We start from the raw sequence: 21990 nt of genomic DNA on the forward strand, positions 1-21990 counted from the left end.
GATCCGCCGACCTTGCAGTTCAAAAGGCCCTGGAGTGTGGCACCTCAACCCACAGTACTGTGCCGGGACTCCTCTCAAACCAGTGGGCAGACCACATAGGACGCACATCTGCTTCTCCTGTATAGGGTTTCCGAGGAGCGACTGGTGAGCTTGAACCACCGACCTTGCAGTTCACAACAATTTGCAGTGCGGTGCCTCAACCCACTACGCTACGCCAGGACCCATCTCAACCCAGTGTAAAAAGGCCGACCAAATCCGCGTTTCAGCTCGGGCTGAGTGTGTGAGTTCCTGGCAGAGGAAACCGCCAGTGGTGAAGGTGGGTCTTGGCCACTCGGCTAAGCCCCCACCTCTATTCACCCGACTGTAGGTGGGCAAACCGTGAGCACACCTATTACCCAACACCAAAGAAAAAAATAAAATCGGAACCACACAAAATTGGCAAAGTATACTTTCCAAGGTTCACGCGGCGTGTTTCCGCGGCATCTCTGAGGCCCTCTTTGCGGCCCCGATTTCGTCCCACCACTTGGATTCACCCAGGATGTGGGCTCAGGCCTCTGAGCCTGGCTGGCAGATTCAAAAGTATGTGATTTCCCGCCTCAAAAGAATTTGCAGTGCGGTGCCTCAACCCACTATGCTAAGCCAGGACCCCTCTCAATCCAGCGTAAAAAGGGCCGACCAAATCCGCTTCTCAGCTTGGGCTGAGTGTGTGAGTTCCTGGCAGAGGAAACCGCCAGCGGTGAGGGTGGGTCCTGGCCACTCGGCTAAGCCCCCATCTCTATTCACCTGACTGTAGGTGGGCAAACCGTGACCGCCCCTATTACCCAACACCAAAGAAAAAAATAAAATCGGAACCACACAAAATCGGCAAAGTATACTTTCCAAGGTTTCCGCAGCGTATTTCCATGGCGTCTCTGCGGCCCTCTCTATTATCCATGTATCTTTAACCTAACAATTTCACTGCTGGAAGCATGACCTATAGATAGGTGTAGTCACAGAAGTATTCACAGACATATACAAAGTTGTTTACTTTAGCATTTCTCACAACAGGTAAAACCACAAACAACTTAAAGTCCATGTAAGTTGGGCATACTTTATGGCAATGTAATGCCAATATTTAAAAAGTCTTTTTAAATGATTAGTCAAAAAAGTTCTCTCTCTCTCTCTCTCTCTCTCTCTCTCTCTCTCTCTCTCTCTCTCTCTCTCTATATATATATATATATACATACACATACATACATACACACATACAGATTGCTGTTGTGAAGTGCCATCAAGTCGATTCTGACCCATAGTGACCCTGTATAGGATTTCCAAGGAACAACTGGTGAGCTTGAATCACTGACTTTGCAGTTTAAACTTTGCAGTCCGACACATTAGCCCACAGTGCCACACCAGGACTCCATATATATACAGATACATATATATATATTCCAACTCATAGTGACCCTCTATAGGGTTTCCAAGGAGCGGCTGGTGAGCTTGAACCACCAACCTTGTTCAAACCGACCTTGCAGCCCAGTGCATTAACGTGCAGCACCATATTAGGACTCCATATACATATGTGGTGCATATATATTGTTAAGTGCCATTGAGTCGGTTCCCACTCATAGAGAATCTGTTTATGGTTTTCTGAGGAGCTACTACTGGTAACTTTGAACCACTGACCTTCTGGTTCAAACAGACCTTTCAGTCCTGAACTTATTCTACAGCAGTGCTGTAGGATCAGTATTGTACTGCTACCTGCAAGGCTGGCAGTTCAAACTCATCAACCATTCCTCAGAAACCCTATATAGGGTTCCTATGAGTCAGATCTGACTTGACAGCGTTAACAACAACATGCGCGTTAAAGGATAGAACTGAAAACAGCAAGTTGCAGTTATCAATAGCTATATGTATGAAAGGGTTTTTCTTTGCTGTATTGCATGAAAAATTTCTGAGAGAATATATAATAAACTGAGGAGCACAGAGGCTCTGTCAGATAAGCACTGGACTATGAATCAAAAGGTTGGTGGTTCGAGCCCACCAGCTGCTTCTTGGGAGAAAGAGGAGGGTTTTTGCTCCCACAAGATTTACATCCTCAGAAACCCTATGGGTCGTTATGAGTCAGAACCAATTCGAATGTACTTAACCACAACATATAAGAAACTATTAGCAGGCATTACTTTGGGGGAGTAGGACTAGGATAATCTAAGACCAATTTTGTTTCTTTGTTTTGACCCATGTGCTTTATGTTGAAAACATATTAGACAAGTGACAATATACTTCTTGCCTGGTGCATGAGGACAAGATATGGGGGGAGAGCTCTTCAGCCTACCTGCCCGGCTCCTTCTTGTCCGACGACCCCGGCGGACACTGGGGTACCGTGTGGCAACACGTCGGTATCTCTGGGTGGGTGTTAGACGCTCCTCTGAAACAACAAACCCAATGGGGATCGTAAAGGAGAGCGATGGACTTTGACCTACCCCTCCTCCTGAGGTTAACAGCTAGAAAGGGGAAGCCTTGGACTGTGCTCCCAGACATGGAATGACAGTCCAGGATTGTGGCCCTGATGCTATGAGTGGGGTGACTCCCAGGCCCTGCTAGCTTTCTCCCTCCCCAATGTCTACAATCCACCAGCTCTGGGGATGGTGCTCCCTCTCTCACCTGAGTGCTGGTTGCTTGTCACCACCTTGTATCTCCATTGGGCCTCAGAGAGAACCTTGGAAAACCGGTGCAGGCGGCTCGGCAGCCCATCTCTGCTTCCAGGGCAGCTCAGGCCTTCAGGCAGCTTTGGTTTCTCTGGGTGGTTGTGGCTGCTGATCTCATCCAGCTGCACCTGGAGAAGCCTGAGGAAGGCCCCCATTGAAAGTTCATCAGCCAGGAATCCATTGACACCACTAGTAAAGTGCATTAGGTCCAAAAAGCTGTGTCTGTGAGGCCCTGCATTGTCTTTTGGCTCTGCCTTCGGACAGCTGGGAAGAGTACAGGTAGGGCTCCTGGGGACTCTCAGAAAGCCCCGTTCTGACTTCCTCTCGGGCTGAGCTATGTGCTGAGGGCTCTCTGATGGGGATGTCAAACCCAAGGAATCTTTCCCCTCAATGTCGTCATCCTCAGCATAGTCCTCAGGCAGCTGAGGCTCTGCATGAAGATCGGCTGAGGTGGTAAGGAGCAAGGAGAAGATGTTTTCCAGAACTTCCAGGCACAATGAGTCAGGAATCCTGCAGAGATACTGTTGACACCTAGCCAGGTATGCTGAGAAGAGAGCTGAAGGACCTGAAGAAGCATGCATCAGCCAAGAGGCAGAGAAGGAATAAAGGAGAGAGAATGCAAACATTAATAACATTCCTTGCCAGACTCAGACATTCTCAACACTGCAACTCATTAGTATTTTATGACTAAGGGGCCTGGGATTACAGTCAGAAGATTGAGAGAGACTGGAACCCCGGAAAGGCACAGCCATATCTCTTTGAAGAAAACTTTCACTACCTTAACTAAAAGTATAGCGGACTGAACACTCAATATTTGTCTCAACTTGTTTAATATTACATTATTCTTCTTCTCTGACAAGTATTCCATCTTTCAGTTCCTTGAATGAAAGTAACATGGAAATTCCTTACCCCTCAATTCTATTTTCACTCCTTGATACTCTAAAGCTTACCACTGGCTCCTGAGATCTCTTAAGATATATGCACCAGGTGAAACATGACCAGGCCCAGAGGCAAAGGTCAATTTCAAAGTCAGAATGGAGAGATAACTGACCGCTAGTCCTGGTATGGTGGTGCTGTAGGACAAGCACTGGACTACTAACCACAAGGTTGGTGATTCACACCCTCATACCCAGGATCACTATAAGTTGGAATCTACTTGATGGCACAAACAACAACAGTCACAAAGACAAGTTATGGAATTACAAGTTACTGAGAAAAATGAGGGAAAATTCAACATTAGGTTGGTATATTTCACATTATGAGCTGGGACTCATAGAAATGATTTAATAAAATGAAATAAGACAGAAAAATTATCAAGAGTAAGCTCCATTTGGCAAGGCAAGTTTGTTTTGCAAAACTTAATTTTAGTTTATGTATCAAGTGGGGTCCTGGTGTGGTGCTGTGGGTTTATGTGATGGACTGCATTAGTAGGTTTGAACAGACTGCTCACCAGTCGCTTCTTGAAAACCCTTTACAGGGTCACTATGGGTCAGAACTGACTTGATGGCACTTAACAACAAGGAAGACCACAGAAATGATGCGTTTGAGTTATATTAAAAGTACCATGGACTGCCAAAAGAACAAACTAAACTGTGTTGGAAGAAAGTATGGCCACAATGCTACTTAGAAGCCAGGATGGCGAGACTTTTTCTCTTAAGCTTTGGACATGGTATCAGGAGGGAACAGTCCCTGGGGAGGGACATTATGCTTGATAAAGTGAAGGGTCAGCCAAAATGAGGAAAATCCCCAATGCGATGGACTGGCGCAGTGGCAGCAGCAATGGGCTGAAGCGTAGCAACAATTGTGAGGATGGTGCAGGACCGGACAGCATTTCTTTCTGTTGTGCCTAAGGTTGCTATGAGCTGGAACTGACTTGATGGCACCTAACAACAACAACAATAATAAAATCAAGCTCATCTTGAATCCTGGTGGAGAGGTTTAACGACTCCCTGGGATAGGTTGTTACCAAGGAGCTTACCTGGGGAGGAGGGCATGTCCTTCCCTGGCTCCGTGGCTGAGGCCAGGTCCTCAGAGGGGCCCTCTCTGCAATCCTGGTACTGGGAGTGCTGGTGTGAATTCACACAGAGGGCATAGATGGCATACTTCATGGCACAGAAGCCCTGGTAGAGTGTCAGGCTCTGACTGTGGCTCAGGTGGTCAGGGACCAGGGCATCATCAGTTGAATCTGAATTGTAGAGAGAAACAGGCTGAACTTCAGAGATGGTTCTTCCAGGCATGGGCTGCAAGTACAGTGGAAGCAAGACATGCTGCTCTTGTGGGCACACTACGTGTTCTAATCTTCTCTCCCGTCTGTCGGTTTGATATGCATTCCTCCCCTTCTAGGCTTTTCCTGTGGCCAACGTCAACTTTCAGTTTTCTTCACTACTTTCCCCTCTCTCTCATGTTTACTCAACATAAGCCCCGTGTTTATGCAATAAGTCATTTCCTTATTATGGGGTTAACTTTACCAGAGAATTTGGTCTTTGTCCTTGGTTCCTAAAAGATCACCTCTAAAACCTTGGAATTCATCCAGTGATGGAAGTGGCTTTGAGAAGGTCCCAGACCATACTTGAAGGTTTATGCTAATGAGGTGACTCAGGTGGGAGTTGGCTAGGACAGAAACATTCACCAGTGATGTCAGATTTCAGCAATGTGGGCAGGGGGATGGGAACAGAATTACATCAATCACAACTACCTAAGGTGGTGGTGGCTATGTACTGGGGAGTTGGTTCCGACTCATGGTGACCCTGTACAGGGTTTCTGAGGCTATAAATCTTTACAGGAGCAGAACGCCTCATCTTTCTCCCACGGAACAGCTGGTAGTTTCGAACTGCTGACCTTGCGGTTCGCAGCCCGATTCATAGCCACTATCAAGGCTCTGGACATGGAAGCTCCATGAGCTCCTTGGCTGGTCAAAGACGTAACATACATGGGATAGTAGCACACTCCTTTCTGGGACATGGAAGCTCCGTATTGGGAACCCTCCCAGACTCTCTGCAGCTTTCATCTGTATCCTTTTAGATATAATAAAGCCATCATAATAATAATTACAACAGCACTTTTCCATGACTTCTGTGAGCCATTCTAGCAAATCATGAAACCCAAGGTATAATGGGAGTAAGTAGGCAATAAAGAGGGAGGCTGAAAAGCCCTAAGCTTATGGCTAGTATCCTGAGGGGATAAGAAGGAACTTCCAAATATGTAGCCAGCAGGCAGAGGAGGATGCCATGGGGACATCCAAGTTTGTGGCTGGCCGCTGATGTCCTGAGCAGACGTGGCCGTCTGGAAGACTGGCCGCATGAGGTCTAACTTAGCTCTCGTGGTTTGAGTCAGAGGAAGAAGCGCTGTATGTGTGGCTGGCGTCAGAACAGAAGAGGCAGAGAAGTGAGAGTGGTTTGCCTTCTCCTCTCATTTATATTCCTTAAAATATACTTTAATTTTTCAAAACTTAAAACTCGCACTATCCAGTGCTAGACTATGTAAAAAAGTAACAAGGGAGCAAAGACACTGAAAAGTGATTTCTGATGAAATATTTGGTATTTTTACTGAAGCCAACATTAAGGGCAGACATACAAATTCTTTATACTTGTTTTATAACTTATACTTTTTCGATTTTTTGGGCCATTTTGACTTTTTCGTAGGGAGGGCAGCATCATCTCAACACTGCACAGGTTTTCTAAAGATCTTAATCTGGCACTAATTCATTTCATAACCCAAATTACCACCTACTCATTAAAGAAAAACATTAACCATAGTAAAGCAAAAAGATGGGAGAAAAAAATCACCCATAATCCCACCAGTTACACAAAACCACTGTTAGATTCTGGTTTATTGCCTTCCATAGTTTTGTGTATTTGTGTGTGCTCAGCTTGAACATAATGACATTTTATACACAACTGAATTTTCCTATTTCTTAAAAATCCATGCAAGTCTATACAATTCATTATATAACCAGCTGCTTACGGAAAACCAGATTCCCTGTTGCAGGCCTCTGGCAGTAGTTAACAAGACGTTTTGCTATTATCATGTTGTAATGAACTTGTTTCTGCTTAAGACTTCCTAATTGTTGCTTCTTCCAGGAAGCTCAGTCTTACCAAGGTAAATAAATGGAGCACGATCAATACTCTTCTATGCCCCTGACCTTTACCTGGCTTCACTGCCCAGGCCAGGACTTGCAAGTGCTTACACACTTCTGAGAGCACAGGGTTCCTTTCATTTTGCACCCTACCAGCCTCTCTTGGTTCACTCTAGTCCCAGGTCTAAGACTCCTCTACTTTTGCCTTTTCAAAGCTCATGTTCTAAATGTGTCTAAATTGATCAACAGGGGTCAGATTTTAAATGAATTTCTAGAAGTATTTGAGACTTGTGACTTGAGTTTTAGTTCCCCTAGGAAAACTATCAAACAAGCTGCCTATCTTTCCAGAAAAAGATATGGAATTTAGTTAACATTGGCTTTCCAATTAATGGTAGGTCCTTTTTAAATGTAAATCAAAGCAACACCCAGCCTGAGAAGCCCTTGCTGCCATGTGACAAAGTTTGCTTCTTCCAAAGGCAAGCGTCTCTCACCTGTGTGGCAAGGCTGTGAATAAATTATGATACAATTAAAAAAAAAAAAAGATACAGTTTTGAGAGCAAAAAGATAGAGCCTATTAATGTGTTCCTGAATTAAAGGTAAACAAGCCTTTCATAATCTTTCATGCAAAGCTTTCTTCTAAATTTCTCTCTCTGTTTAATGGCACATGAACAGATAGGGAGGTGGGGAAGAAGGCATAAATGTGAAGCAAGGAGAGACTTACCAAGAATTTCCTTAAACACCAGCAGGGGCCATGCTGTGAATTCGAGACACAGCCTAATTCTCTTGCATTGGAAACAGTGTATGTTAGTGGTTCCTGAGATGGTTCCAAGAGGACAAAGGAGGAAGAATTGTGCTCATGTGATTTCCTACAAGTCACCAAGAAGAAGGAGCCATGGTCCTCGATCCCATAATTTGGGTGGGGTCAAGAGTGCTAATAAACAGAACAACTACTGACTACCATCTTGATATATTCTAGAAATTGCATCTAGATAAATCTTAAGATGGAAAAAACACGGGCAAGATTGTTCTATCAGGGAATTCTGCCCAAGTCACTCCATCACCAACTCACCATCTTCTCGTTGGGGGTCCCTGGCTGGTCCCTTCTGTAGGAGCTTGAGAACATCTTCCTCCCTGAGGGCTGGAAGGTTTGTGAGATGATGGAGAGAGTAGAGCACTGAGTGGCTGTCTCCGCCATGTAAATGACACAAGAGATCTCTCTTTGGTATGGAGTTGCTGAAAAGTAAAGTTGAGAGGATGGAGGGGGGTGGTTGATATTATTACCCTGAGAAACCAATCTCCAGTCTCTCTGGTTCTTTCTTTTTATAGATTTCATATCCCCAAAGATTTTGGTTTACATTTCAGTTAGCCTGGGATGGAACACAGTCTCTATTTACTTCAGAGAAGTACACCCATAAACTTATAAACTTATCTCTGCCTGTCTACAAAGGACCGAGAAAGGGCCTGCTGATGAAGCTTCCTAATTTCTACAGTCTTTTCTAGCTTACAGCATATAGAATCTTCTCTAGTTTTACTTGAAGTAACTTCAAGTTCCCATATCCACTTGACTTCCGGAAATAATGGGGAGATGAGTGAGGAACAAAATAACAACCCAGGTCTATGGAAGACCCTAGATCTAAGGCTATTTATCAGTGAGACCCAGGCCTGACACACTTTCCAATAAGCATTTGTTGACTGGATATGTGATCCCGGATAACATATGGCTAAGAATGTGGAGACCACATTTACTAACTGTGTCACTTAGGGCAACTTATTAAACATCTCTGGTTCCAGTTGCCCCACTTTCAAAATGAGGATACTCTGAGGGTTCAGTGAAGGCATCTGAGTAAAGGGCTTAGTACAATTATCAGGCAGATAAAAGTGATCAGGAAATGTGAGCTATTTTTTTCTTTAGCCTTGTCATCTTTTGGGGGGCTCCTCTAGTTATAACCTCATGGCTGACGACTCCTGGTGTGGTGCTATGGCATCAGCACTGGACTATGAGTCATAAGGTTGGTGATTCAAACCAACCAGCTGTTCCCCGGAAACCTTATATGGGGTCGCTATGAGTCGGAACTGACTTGATGGCACTTAACAATAACAATGTGGTGAAGCCAATCATTACTTGCATTTCTTTCCATCATTTAAAAGTGGAATAATTATTAGCTGTTGGTTAATGTTGTCAGTCCAAAACATTTCAGTGAAAAGAGGTCTTGCCACACCGCAGAATGGAGTCCAACTGAAACCTGGCCCAGGACTAAAGGGAGTGGGCTGCATGGGACGTTACCTGCTGTGCTGTGCACACCACTCCAGGACCTCCAGGTGAGCCCACAAGCCATCACAGGCATCCCTGAGGAGCTTATCACAATCTCGACCCTGTGTTGACAAAGGAGAAGAGGGAGATGCTCGCTCAGATCCACCTCAGGACCTTGTCTTTTGCCGATGCTCAGAACCTCTCGACGCGTCTTTCTGGAGCAGCACAGGCTGAGGAGTGAGTTACCTGGGTCTGGTGGAGGGTTTGGAGAAGGTTCTTAGCTGACTGCAGGCTCTGGCAGTGCGTCCAGCCGAGAAGCACGAGCAGTTGACTGAGGGGCTTGAATTCTCTGTCTAGTAGGCAGCCAAGACTTGGGAAGTCTTCCTCTTTCAGAAGTGTCAGTGCTGTTACCTGTAAGCCAGAGACGGTTGCTATAGGCAGTGGGGTGGACTAGAAAGAGGGAAATCCATCTTGTTGCCCACTGGGGTAACTAGCTCTCTAGTTCAGCAGGGAAGTTCTGACCGTGACAGGAGTGGTCAGTTGAGTGAAAGAAATGTTCATGAAAACACTAGAGAGTAAGCTCCTTGAAAGCAGGGCCTGGCTTCTGCTGAAACCCCAGCTCCTAGCACACAGATGAGATCAACAAGCATCTGCTAAATTAAACTGAAGCTCAGTCATAACCTGGGAAAGAGAAAGGTTGTATTAATTATTCCCCTTTCAGCATCTGGCTGCCACTGTCTTTTCTTCCATACCCCCTCCGGAAAGCTTACTCATATTCCACATTGGAAATCCTGTTACAGGACCCACATGTATTCTCTGCATCACACTGCTTCTCAGAGTTTTCTTTCTCCAGCGAGTGGGGAACAGACATAACCAAGGACTCACCACTGATTAGACGTCTTTGGGTTGGACAACTGAGTGGGATAGAAACGAGGAAATGAGAGACTTGCTGGGCACTCTGTGGGAGAGAATACCGAAGCTTGCCTTACCAGGATCTGCTCGAGGAAGTGCTTGCTGTTGCTCAGGCAATAGAAATAGGTCACTTTCCAAGCCTGGGCTGGGTCGGGGTTGGAGAACAGAGTTAGCATTGCCCGCTCAGGATCCAGATGGTCCAGTGAGACTGAAAATCAAACCAGGTAGGGTCACTGGTAAACCAGGAATTCTTTCCTAAGCTTTCTGTTGTGAAGTGCCACAAAGCCGGCTCTGACTCATAGTGACCCTGCATAGGGTTTCCAAGGCTCTAGACCCTGTGGCTGGTGGGCTTGAATCGCCAACCTGGTTTACAGTCTAGTACTTATCTTACAGAACCACCATGCTCCCTTTCTTAAGTTAGAAGCCATTAAAATAAATAAAATACATATATGTGTGCGTGTATATATACATAGATATATGAGTTTGTGCTTTAAAACACCTACACTAGGTTTTCTATACTTCTATTTTGAAGATCTTTGTTTCACTTAGTAGCTTCTGGACAGCTCTTTCTTGCTATTGTTATTACATTAACTTTTCCCCCCATCACCTCCATCTTTGCGCAAACAGTTAAGTTCTGGACTAGCAATGAAAAGTGGGTGGTTTGAATTCATCTAAAGGCACCTTGGAAGACAGGCCTAACAATGTGCTTCTGAAAGGTTACAGCTGAAACCCCTATGCTGCAGTTCTACTGTGTACACATGGGGTCACCATGAGTCAGAACCAATTAGATGGCAATAACAACAAACAACTTATACTATCAAAGCTGTGTTTTTACAAAAGAATACCTTAACCAGTTTTTTTTTTTAATTAAATGTTTTTATTTTGTATTGAGTGAAAGTTTACAGGGCACATCATCAGCTTCACATTCAACCATTCATATAGCTTGTTTCATTACATTGATTATTATCCCCTCCATATATCATCAGTTAACAGTGTTTCTCTCTATCCTCTTTAGCTTTTTTTTTTTTTTTTTTGGATGGGGGGGGACTTGGCTTATTGGAATTTACAGTCTCGGCTTTTAGGGGAGGTTTTTACATTTGTCTGTGGATATCCAGGGCTCACGAATGAGATTACTAACAAGCATTACTGAATAATCAGATGAGGGACAGTTTGTTATGTCTACTAGGTAGCTAGAGTCTGATCCTCAGAGCCTATGGTTTGGACGGTCAACAACGCTTGGGCCCACAGGGGCTTGGCCTCCTGACCGGGTCTGTGCTGTCTGCATCTGAGTCCTCCTTTTTTATTGATTGTTTAAGGGACGCTGCCTGTCTTAGGTGGTCAGTGCGAATTCCTCAGTCTTACCAGTCATTGAGACTCATTGCAGCATGGCAATGTCTCTGTCCCAAGTAGCCGAGGTTCCACGTGAACCTTACCCGTCTCTGGCCACACGTCCAGCATAAACAGCCGCCATCCGAGGAAGGCAGGGAGGGAGGAGATCAGCTGGGGACCCCATGCGCCCGACGTTGCCGGCCCACCACCTGCTCTAAGGTGACCAAGCAGGATCACTATGCTGAGGTTCAATCCAGTTCCTAGGGGATCTTATTCTCTAGCATGGGTAGCAAATGGGTAGCAGTGTTCACTTTGAGAATTACTTATATCATAAAATTGAGCGTGTAGCTGATGAATACCCCAGACAAGTGTATATTGTTCCACAACCTCCTAAAATGCTGTTGGATTAAGTTCCAATTAATTTCTGGGTTACTGAAAGATAACACAAATCTACTTATACCTTGAGTAACCTTAGCTGGGAGTGTAGTCTGGATATATTGGGTCTTATTTCCCTTAAGCGGTCTTCCTTTCTCTAAATCATTTAGCCTGTTTTGTGAGCCTTTGTCTATTTACTCTCAGATCATATGAGCGAGACTAATGTCCCTAGACATTTGATTTACATGATGGGCAGGGCAAAAAAAGGTAACAATTTCTGTTTGCGCAGTGATTCTTGACCTGAGAGCAAAGGCACATGGCACGTTTGCGGGTTAACCAGTTTTGTTTAGCCTTTGCTATTGGATTTTCTGGGCAACATGGAGGGCACAAGCCCAAAGAAATATCAGAGAGATTGGGAAAAGTGGAATTACCAAATGATAGATTCCCCACTATGGACTGAATTGTGTACCTCAACTCCCAAAGATGTACTGGAATTCTAACCCCTATACCTTTGTGTCATTGTTGGTAAGCACCGTTGAGCTGATTCCAACTCATAACAACCTTGCTTAGGGTTTCTGAGGAGTGGCTGGCTGATGGGTTTGAACTGTCAACCTCATGGTTAGCAGTGCTTATCTAACAGCACCATGTTAGAGTCCCTAACCTGTGTTGTTGTTGTTGATGTTAAGTGCCGCCGAGTTGGTTCTGACTCATAGCAACCCTGTACAGGGTTTCCAAAGAGCAGATGGTGAATTTGAACTACTGACTTTATGGTTCAAAGTCAGGTGCTGATCCTACAGTGCCATACCAGGAGTCTATGTTTAGATAACCCTATTTGGATATAAGGAGCTCTGGTAGTGTAGTGGTTACGAGTCGGACTGCTATCTTCCAGGTCAGCAGTTCAAAAACTACCAGCTGTTCTGTGGGAGAAAGATAAGGCTTTCTGCTCCTGTAAGGATTTATAGCCTCGGAAACCCTATGTCAGGTTACTATATGTTGGAACCGACTCCATGGCACACCACCACACTTGGATATAGGGGATTCTTTGTTATGCTAATGAGGCATGCTAATGTAGGATGTGGAAATTAGACAGGAATCACAAATGGGGGAAGAGAGATGGCATGTGAAGCTCACCAAGCTAAACGACAAGGCTCTAACCCTAAAGTCCACAGAGAGCATCTTCACCTATAGCCAGTACCCTGCATTTGAAATTCTATTCCCCTAAACTGGCAGAATCTCAACACCATCAGTCAAAACAAGGCCAGGGGCAGACCATGAAACAGACCATAAGATGCTCACATGCTTCAGGTTGAGCTGAAGAAAATGAAAACAAGTCCACAGAGCCAAAATATGACCTTGAACACACTACCTTGAATCTAGAAACCATTCCAAGAACAGATAGGATGCCTTAGACACTAATGACTGAAGACCAAAAGAGTTGTGTGATGAAGAAAGCAAAAGATCATTAAAAAGAAAGGAAAGAAAGAAGCAAAAAGTGGATGCCACAAAACACTCTGAAACTTACTCTTGAGTGTAGAAAAGCTAAAGCAATTGGAAGAAATGAGGAAGTAAAAGAACTGAACAGAAAATTTCAAAGGGTAGCTTGAGAAGACACAGACTAGTATTATAAAGAAATGTGCAAAGACCTGGAATTGGAAAATCAAAAGGGAAGAACACACTCAGCATTTTTCAAGCTCAAAGAACTGAAGAAAAAAATTCAAGCTTTGACTTGTCATATCAAATGATTCTATAAGCAAAAGAATGAGTGATATAGGAAGCATCAAAAGAAGATGGAAGGAATACATAGTCATCACTGTATCAAAAACTGGTTGTTGCTCAACCATTTCAATAGAGAGCATATGATCAGGAATTGATGGTGTTCGAGGAAGAAGTACAAGCTGCACAGAAGGCAGTGGCAAAACCCAAGGCTCCAGGAATTAATAGAATACAAATGGAAATCTTACAATTGAGGCAGCAATGGAGACTCTAGCTCATCTCCTGGCCAACCATATGGAAAAGATCCATATTTGTGTATATTCCAAAGAAAGGTGACCCAACGAAAAGCAAAAATCATCCAACAGTATCATTGATAGATATCATATGCAAGTAAAATTTTACTGAAGGTAAATTAAAAATTGTTGCAGCACAGTGAGCTGACACAGAGTCAAGCCAGATTCAAAAGAGGGTGTGGCATGAGGGATATCATTTCTGACATCAGATGGATCTTGGCTAAAAGCAGAGAATACTAGAAAGATATTTACTTGTGCTTTATTCACTATGCAAAGACTTTTGACTGTGTGGATCATAACAAACTCTGGGTAGCATTGCAAAAAACGGGTATTCCAGAATACTTAATTGTGCTCATGAAGAACCTGTACATAGACCACGAGGCAGTCCTTCAAAGAGAACGAGGGGATCCTGAATGGTTTAAAATCAGGAAAGGTGTGTGGTAGGATTATATCCTTTCATCATACTTATGCAATCTGCAGAGCAAATAATCTGAGAAGCTGGGTTATATGAAGAAGAACACGGCATCAGGATTGGAGGAAGACCCATCATCAATCTGTGATATGCAGGTGTTACAACTTTGCTTGCTGGAAGCAAAGAGAAGTTGAAGTACTTACTGATGAAGATCAAAGACTACAACATTCAGTATGAATTGTATCTCAATGTAAAGAAAATTAAAATCCTCACAACTGGTCCAATGAATAACATGATAAATTGAGAAAAGGCTGAAGTTGTCAAAGACTTTGTTTTGCTTGGCTCCATCATCAACACTCATGGAAGCAGCAGTCAACAAATTAAATGATGCACTGCATTAGGCAAATCTGCTACACAAGACCTCTTATCAGTGGTTCAAGAGCAAAGATATTAGTTTGAGGACTAAGGTGTGCCTGACCAAACCATAGTATTTTCAATAGCCTCATCTGCTTGTGAAAGTTGGACAGTGAATAAGGAGGACCGTAGAAGAATTGACACATTTGAATCATAGAGTTGGTGAAGAATATTGGAAATACCATGGACTGGCAGAAGAACAAACAAATCAGTCTTGGAAGAAAGATAGCAGAATGCTTCTTAGAAGCAAGGGTGGTAAGACTTCATCTCTTGTTCTTTGGACATGTTGTCAGGAAGGACCAGTCCCCTGGGGAAGGACCAGTCCCCTGGAGAAGGACATCATGCTTGGTAAAAGTGGAGAGTCAGCAAAAAAAAAGGAAGACCCCTAATGAGATGGATTGACACAGTGGAAGCAGCAACGGGCTTCAATTGTGATGATGGCGCAGAACTGCGTAGTGTTTGGTACTGCTGTGTACAGGGTTGCTATGATTCAGAGCCAGCTCAGTGGCACCTAAACAACAACAACAACAACGTATGAGGAAATTAATTTCTGTTCTTGAAAGCTACCACTTGTGACATTTATTACAGCAGCATCAAGAAAGTAAGACGCCCCCTAAATGAATGGAAAAGAGGGAGAAGGAACACACCTTTTCCTGAAGCTGTGGCCCCCAGTGGCTTTTCTGTGACCTTTTCTGCATAGGTATGGCCATACAGGGAGAGCAGGCCTCGTCCAGCCTTGTGCAGCAGGCAGCCGAGCAAGCGCTCCTCCTGAAGGGGGCTCCCCTCAGTCCTGCAGACTTCCACCAGGTCCTCACACAGCAGGCGTAATTCAACCCCGAGGGGCTCTGAAGAGCATCGCAGAGCCCGCAAGGCTCCGTAGATGGCTTCTGCCTCCCCAGGGCAGCCAGCATCAGGACCCTGCAAAGTCTTCAGTGCCTTGTGGACGAGGTCCACCAGTGCTTTCTGCAGAGGCCAGCCACAAAGGCCAGTGATGTCTTCCTCTCTAAGCAGGAGCTCCAGCAAGGCCTGAGCTGGCTGGGGAGCCCGCCTCAGAAGATCCCAGAGCACAGAGACAGCTTTGGCACTGAGCCGAGGGGACGAGCTCTCCCACCTCTTATTTCCACCAGGCACAAGGTCTACTGCTTCTTGAGCTAAGACCTCATGGAACTCCTAAATAGTGGGTGAAGAGAGGGATGGTGGTGAGCACATCTAGTATGTTAGCACTTGGATGCCTGGATGCATTCTTTTTATTTCAGCCTACGTACATTAATAGTAACAGTTACAAACACTTCCTATAGTAGTGACTATATGCTAGGCACTGTTGTGGGCTATTGGCACAGAAAATTTCAACGATTTACTAATATAACCTTAAGAGACAAAGAGGCAGAGATGAACTCAGCTGGCCCAGGCCTCCAGGTTCAAGCTAGTCCTATTTCACTGCCTCTAAAATTTTTGCTAAAATTTTTGCTAGTCCTGGAGTAAGGAGCTTTGGTAGTGGAGTGGTTACAAATCAGGCTGCGAACCACAAGGTCAGCAGTTTGAAGCTATCAGCTGTTCCGCGGGAGAAAGATGAGGCTTTCTGCTCCTGTAAAGATTTACAGCCTTGGAAACTCTGTACAGGATCGCTATGAGTCGGAACTGACTACACGGCACATAACAACAAAGTCCTGGTGTGGTGCTGTGGGTTAATGTACTGGACTACAAACTTGGTTTGAACAGCAAGGCTTGTGGTTCAAACTCACCAGCCACTCCTCAGAAACCCTATACAGGGTTGCTGTGCATCAAAACTGGCTGGATTTAACAACAAAATGTACACTATTGATTTAAATCAATACAAATTCATAAAATAGGCAGGTAACAAATGGGCATAAGACATTATGCCCATATAAAGGCCTGCTGTGGCGTTTAGGATAAGCACTGGACTGCTAACCACAAGGTTGGCAGTTCAAACCCACCAGCCTCTCCTAGGAAACCCTATACAGGGTCGTTATGAGTCGGAACTGACGTCACAATACTTAATAACAACAACAAAGCATTTTAAATTTTGCTTATAGGAACACTATGGCCCAGTTTGTAAGTTCTGCTCTAACTTAAGCATGCTTTAACGTCTAGCTCATTTCTAACCTTTCAATAAAACCTTCCCCAACACATGGAACCCACACAAACTCTCTTTTAATATACTTATAATTAGAACCCTACGGTTTAATACCTGTCTCATGCATATATTGGTCCTTCCTTCCTACCTTAAAGGCCATGATTTCTCAAAGCCAATGATTTCTTTGCAGGGTGGGGTAGAGGGAGGTAAGGGGGTAAGGAAGTAGGCTATAACCATACTTCTAGCACTGTGTCTTTAGAAGGTGCTCAGGAATGCCTCTTCCCTGGTTACAAGAGATGGAGCACAAGACCGTGCTTCTGTGACCTAATACTAGGGATAGTTCCTACCTTTGTATTACGTTAGGTGCCGTCAAGTTGGTTCCAACTCATAGTGACCCTGTATAGGGTTTCAAAGGAGCGGCAGGTAACCTTGAACCACTGAACTTGTGATTCAAGCCAACCTCGTGGTTATAACTGACCTTGCAGTCCATGACATTAACCCACAGCACCACACCAGGACTCGTTCCTATCTTACCTCCCGTAACTATGTCTTTAACCAATGGGTGGGAGGCCATGAGGAAAATAAGCACTGAGCCTCAAAGCAAACCTAAGGCACGCAAGTGGTAACCAGCAAATGCCATATAAAGCCTTAGTTTGAATCTATCCCTAACAGTTTTTGTGAGGAGTAACTATAACACCTCCTGTTACAGAAGAGCCATTTGACAAACACTCATGTCTTTCTCCCTTTACATTCCTGACCATCTACTGGTGAAACATTCAAATGGCTGGTTTAAACCAAATTATACATTACTTCTACATGAAAAGAAAAAGGAAAAAACAAAACAGCCTTTAATCCCCAACTGGTGCCTTGTTCTTTGCCAATTCCTTCAATGCACCTTGGACTTCCTCCTTCAGTATCACTGGCTCTCGATCATATGCTACCTCTTGAAACAGCTGAACATTAACCATTTCTTTTTGGTACAGTGACTCTGTGTATTCCTTCCAACTTCTCTTGATGCTTTCTGAAAGTCTCCACTTTCATTATTGAAAGATAACTATATTTAGTACTTCTGGACAATGTACTTTTAAGAATTTCTAAATTAGATTAAGCTTATCCTAGTTTCAACTTTTCTCAGTGGTACCTCTATTTAGCCTGACACTGCTAGGACACAAAATGCAGCAAACACCTTTGGGACCTGCTTCTGCTTAGTTCCTGGAAGCTGAACTTGTGGAGTGACTATAACCCTAGGCAGATGTCTCCAGGGCCCTCCCTTACCATAAAGATGTCCTCTGGAATGTCACCTTGTAGGTCTTCTGACAATAAAAGATACTCAAGCTTTCTCCGGAAAACAGCTGGGAGAAATTTCTAGAAGAATCATAAGAAGAGAATATAGAGATCAGACATATGCTGTAGTTAACAAAGTGCAAGTATATATTTCTCATCAGTTAGTCTTAGTTTTGCTATTACTCAAAGTACTCATAATCTAGATGTAATTTCAGACACTTTAAACAAAACACAGTGAAGTTTAGTTCCATACTGCTCTTAAAACCTGACATCTAAAACCCACCATATCTATCGGCCTCAAAGGTTTAATCATTTCACATGATGCTTTCCATTGCTGGACATGATCTTCTTTTGGTCCAAACCAGTTTTCTATATTTATTATCATTTGCATATCGGAGAAGAAAAGTAAAAGAGGCAGAAATCTAACATTTATTAAGCACTTAATATGTGCACTTCAGAAATGGCTGCCACAGTACACTGACAGGGAACTGCCAGAAATCCAAAGTGGATTCACACAAGAATGTGGAACAAGGGTATCATTGGTGACGTCAGATGGATCTTGGCTGAAAGCAGAGAATACCAGAAATACCTGTGCTTTATTGACTATGTAAAAGCTTTTGACTGTATGGATCACGACAAGCTATGGACAACATTGAGAAGTATGAGTATTCTGGAACACTGAATTGTGTTCATGAGGAATCTGTACATAGACCAAGAGGCAGTCCTTAAACAGACCAAGGTAAACTGAATGGTTTAAAATCAGGAAAGGTATGTTCCAGGGTTGTATTCTTTCACCATACTTATTTAATCTGCACACTGAGCAAATAATCAGAGAAACTGGATTAATTGAAAAAGAAACATGTGGCATCAGGATTGGAGGAAGACTCATTAACAACCTGTGATATGCAGATGATACAACCTTGCCTGCTGAAAGCAAAGAGCACTTCGAATACTTACGAATACTTGCACCTCAATGTAAAGAAAACAAAAATCCTCACCAATTAACTAATAAATAACATCCTTATCAATGGAGAAAAGATAGAAGTTGTCAATGACTTCATTTTGCTTGGATCCACCTTCATCATTCACGGAAGCAGCAGTCAAGAAATCAAATGATGTATTGCATTAGGCAAATCTGTTGCACAAGATCTCTTTAAAGTGTTGAAGAGCAAAGATGTCACTTTGAAGGCTAAAATGTGCCTGACCCAAGCCATGGTATTTTCAAAAGTTTAATATGCATGTGAAAGTTGGGCAATGAATAAGGAAGACCACAGAAGAATTAATGCATTTGAGTTACGGTGTTGGAGAAGAATTTTAAAGGTACCATTTTAAAGGCAGAAGAATAAATCTGTGTTGGAAGAAGTAAAACCAGAATGCTCCTTAGAAACCAAGATGACCAGATTTTGTCTCTCATACTTCAGGCATATTGTCAGGAAGGACAAGTAAGTCATTGGAGAAGAACATTATGGTTGGTAAAGTGGAGGGGTCAGCAAAAAAGAGGGAGACCTCCCCACCCCCAAACGAGATGGACTGGCACAGTGGCAGTAGCAGTGGGCTCAAGTGTAACAGCAATTGTGAGGATGGCACAGGATTGGGCAGTGTTTCATTCCATTGCACACAGGGTCAAAAATGACTCAGCAGCACCTAACAACAAAAGCAGGTATTGTGTAACATAGTTTCACTTTTTTTTTTTTTTTTTGGAAGTCCCTGGGAGGCAAAAGTGAAGGGCTTAATGAATATCTGGAAAAGTTGACAGTTTGGACCCACCCAGAGATGCCTTGGAAACCAGGCCTGGTGATGTGCTTCTAAAACGTCACAGCCTTGAAACCCTATAGAGCAGTTCTACTCTGCTCACGTGGGGTCATCAAGAGTTAGAATCAACTAGTGGCAATTAACAACAATAACCAACTTCCAATTAAACAAACTTGTGGCACAGATATATATATTTAAAAATAATCTTTATTGTTGTTGTTGCATGCCATCAAGTTGGTTCCAATTCATAGTGACCTTGTATAGGGTTTTGAAAAGTAGTTGGTTTGAAATGCTGACCAGTGAGCATTCCAGTACTTATCCTACAGCACCACTAAGGGTGAATGATTAGGAAGTATCTTCTAATTATTTCAAGCATAAAAGAAAAAAAGGAATTAAATGTTTGTTAATGAGTAATGAATGCAACTGGATGGCTGGCAGCCAAATGCCATTGAGCCGGTTCCAACTCAGAGTGTCCGTCTGCAGGGTTTCCGAGGCTGTCACTCTTTAAAGGAGCTGAAAGTCTTATCCTTCTCCCTTGGAATGGCTGATAGATTTGAACTGCTGACCTCCTAGTTAGCAGCCGAACTTGTAATCCACTATGCTACCAGGGCGAATCAACGAATGCTATTAGAAAAGACTGATGTATACAGAGAGAAAGCATCTAATTCTTTCTGTGTCAGCCAATTCCACAATAACTCCCCTTTACTGGGTCCTAAAAACTAAAATCAGTCTCCTTTTCTCCAAAAGCACATATCAATAAGATTAGAGTCTGGGCTACTCACTGACATGCTGCTTATCATAGGAAAACAAACAAACAAACTGGAAACAATTCCCATATTCATACTTGTTGTTAAGTGCCATCAAGTTGGTTCTGGCTCATAGCAACCCTATATAGCGTTTCTGAGGAATGGTTGGTAGGTTTGAACTGCCGACCTTGAGGTTAGTATTCCAGTGTTTATACTATAGATTGGTTAATAAATGGGCACATACTATAGAGAGTCTCTGGGTGGTACAAATAGTTAATGCCATTGGCTACTAACTGAAAGGTTGATGGTTCTAGTCGGTCCTGGGATACTCTGCAGCGCACATCCAGGGACTAAAAAAAAAAAAAAATCCCAACAAAACATGAAACTATGTTACACAGTTCCTGGTACGTATTAAGTGTTTAAAAAATGTTAGATTCCTGCTTTTGTGTTTCTTCTCTAACTGCTAGTTAAATGACAATAAATAACAAAAACAAAAATTTTTGGCATCCATGTGTACATGTGGAGCGAAAAATCACTGTAAGACAAAGAAGTAAGAGGCAAAAGCGGATGAAGGAAAGGAAAAATGATCTCTGGTTCAACTAGTTATTTTAAAAGAAAGCTTTTGGCAGAAGGTGGGAGACCTGGAAAAGAACAGGCAGCAAACATCTAGAAGGCAGAGGGCACAACTAAGAATGCACTTAGAGTCTTGGGAATTGTACTAGAGTCTTGGGAAGAAAGTTCATGAAAAATTCCATTATCTTTTAATTCCATTTTCCACTCACTTTTTGACACCCCCTTGTATAAACTTTTAAATTTCTCTGAGGAACTAAAACATTCCCAAACTGTTTAGATAACCAAATCCCTGGAGCTTTATGGACCAAATGATCTTTGACACTGGAAAAAACCCAAGAACTCTTAATATGTACTAAGGAGTTTGATGTGGTTGAGCAACTGTCCAGAAAATAGGTAACCAATCAGTCACAAAGTAAGCAAAGAGCTTAAATTGCGATGAAAGTTCATTTGGTTTGACACATTTCCATGTTTGTACTAGAAAGATCTTTTATAAGTAACAATACTTGATTTTCTTTTTCTTTTGTTTCCTCTGTAGACAATACTGCTCAAGTTTTCTCTTAATTGGGAAACTGAAGCCAACTCTTATTTACTCTGGGTTGGTTATCTTTCAGCTTGCTTCTCTTATTTTTCCCAACTACTCATCTTTTCAGTATCTAAGATGGCAGATCGGGTGGACGTGCAGTGAGGAGCTCCGTCAGCAACAACACAGAATACCGGACTAAGCAGGTTCAGAGAAGGGTGCTAGAACTCTATACCACATATAAAGGAATATTTAGAAGATTGCAAGGCTTACAGCTAGGGGAATTTGTAGCAGAATCAAGAAATCCATTGCTTTCTAATTCAAGATGCTCAGTTACTCCCAGAGCCTCCATCTTGGGAGAGACCAAGTGGGGGGGAAGGATCAGAGCAGCCACGACCACCTGACAGAATTGCAGATACAGGAGTGGGCATTCTTTTTTTGGTATCTGTCCATTGGTCTCTCGCTGTCTGTGCACCTCCATTCTGGTGATTAGAGGGAGCAAAGAGGGGACGCCAGAGCGAATGGACACCCCTCCCCCACCCCTGGAGGGTTCTACTAT

At 43.3% G+C, this 21990-nt stretch overlaps 1 protein-coding gene across 1 annotated transcript in view; it reads right to left on the reverse strand.

Moving 5' to 3' along the window:
- ZFYVE26 (zinc finger, FYVE domain containing 26) overlaps positions 1–21990 on the reverse strand; it is a 104505-nt gene that overhangs the window by 65849 nt on the left and 16666 nt on the right. Inside the window, exons 3-11 of the mRNA XM_006865571.1 lie at positions 17832–17921; positions 15109–15631; positions 10003–10133; positions 9260–9424; positions 9047–9135; positions 7832–7995; positions 4666–4872; positions 2644–3252; positions 2315–2407 (exon numbers count right to left, since the gene is read on the reverse strand). Coding sequence (XP_006865633.1) covers positions 2315–2407; positions 2644–3252; positions 4666–4872; positions 7832–7995; positions 9047–9135; positions 9260–9424; positions 10003–10133; positions 15109–15631; positions 17832–17921 — 2071 coding nt within the window. The remainder of the gene's footprint in view (positions 1–2314; positions 2408–2643; positions 3253–4665; positions 4873–7831; positions 7996–9046; positions 9136–9259; positions 9425–10002; positions 10134–15108; positions 15632–17831; positions 17922–21990) is intronic.

Source organism: Chrysochloris asiatica, unplaced genomic scaffold, assembly GCF_000296735.1.
Source record: "Chrysochloris asiatica unplaced genomic scaffold, ChrAsi1.0 scaffold00079, whole genome shotgun sequence".
Lineage (NCBI taxonomy): Eukaryota > Metazoa > Chordata > Mammalia > Afrosoricida > Chrysochloridae > Chrysochloris > Chrysochloris asiatica.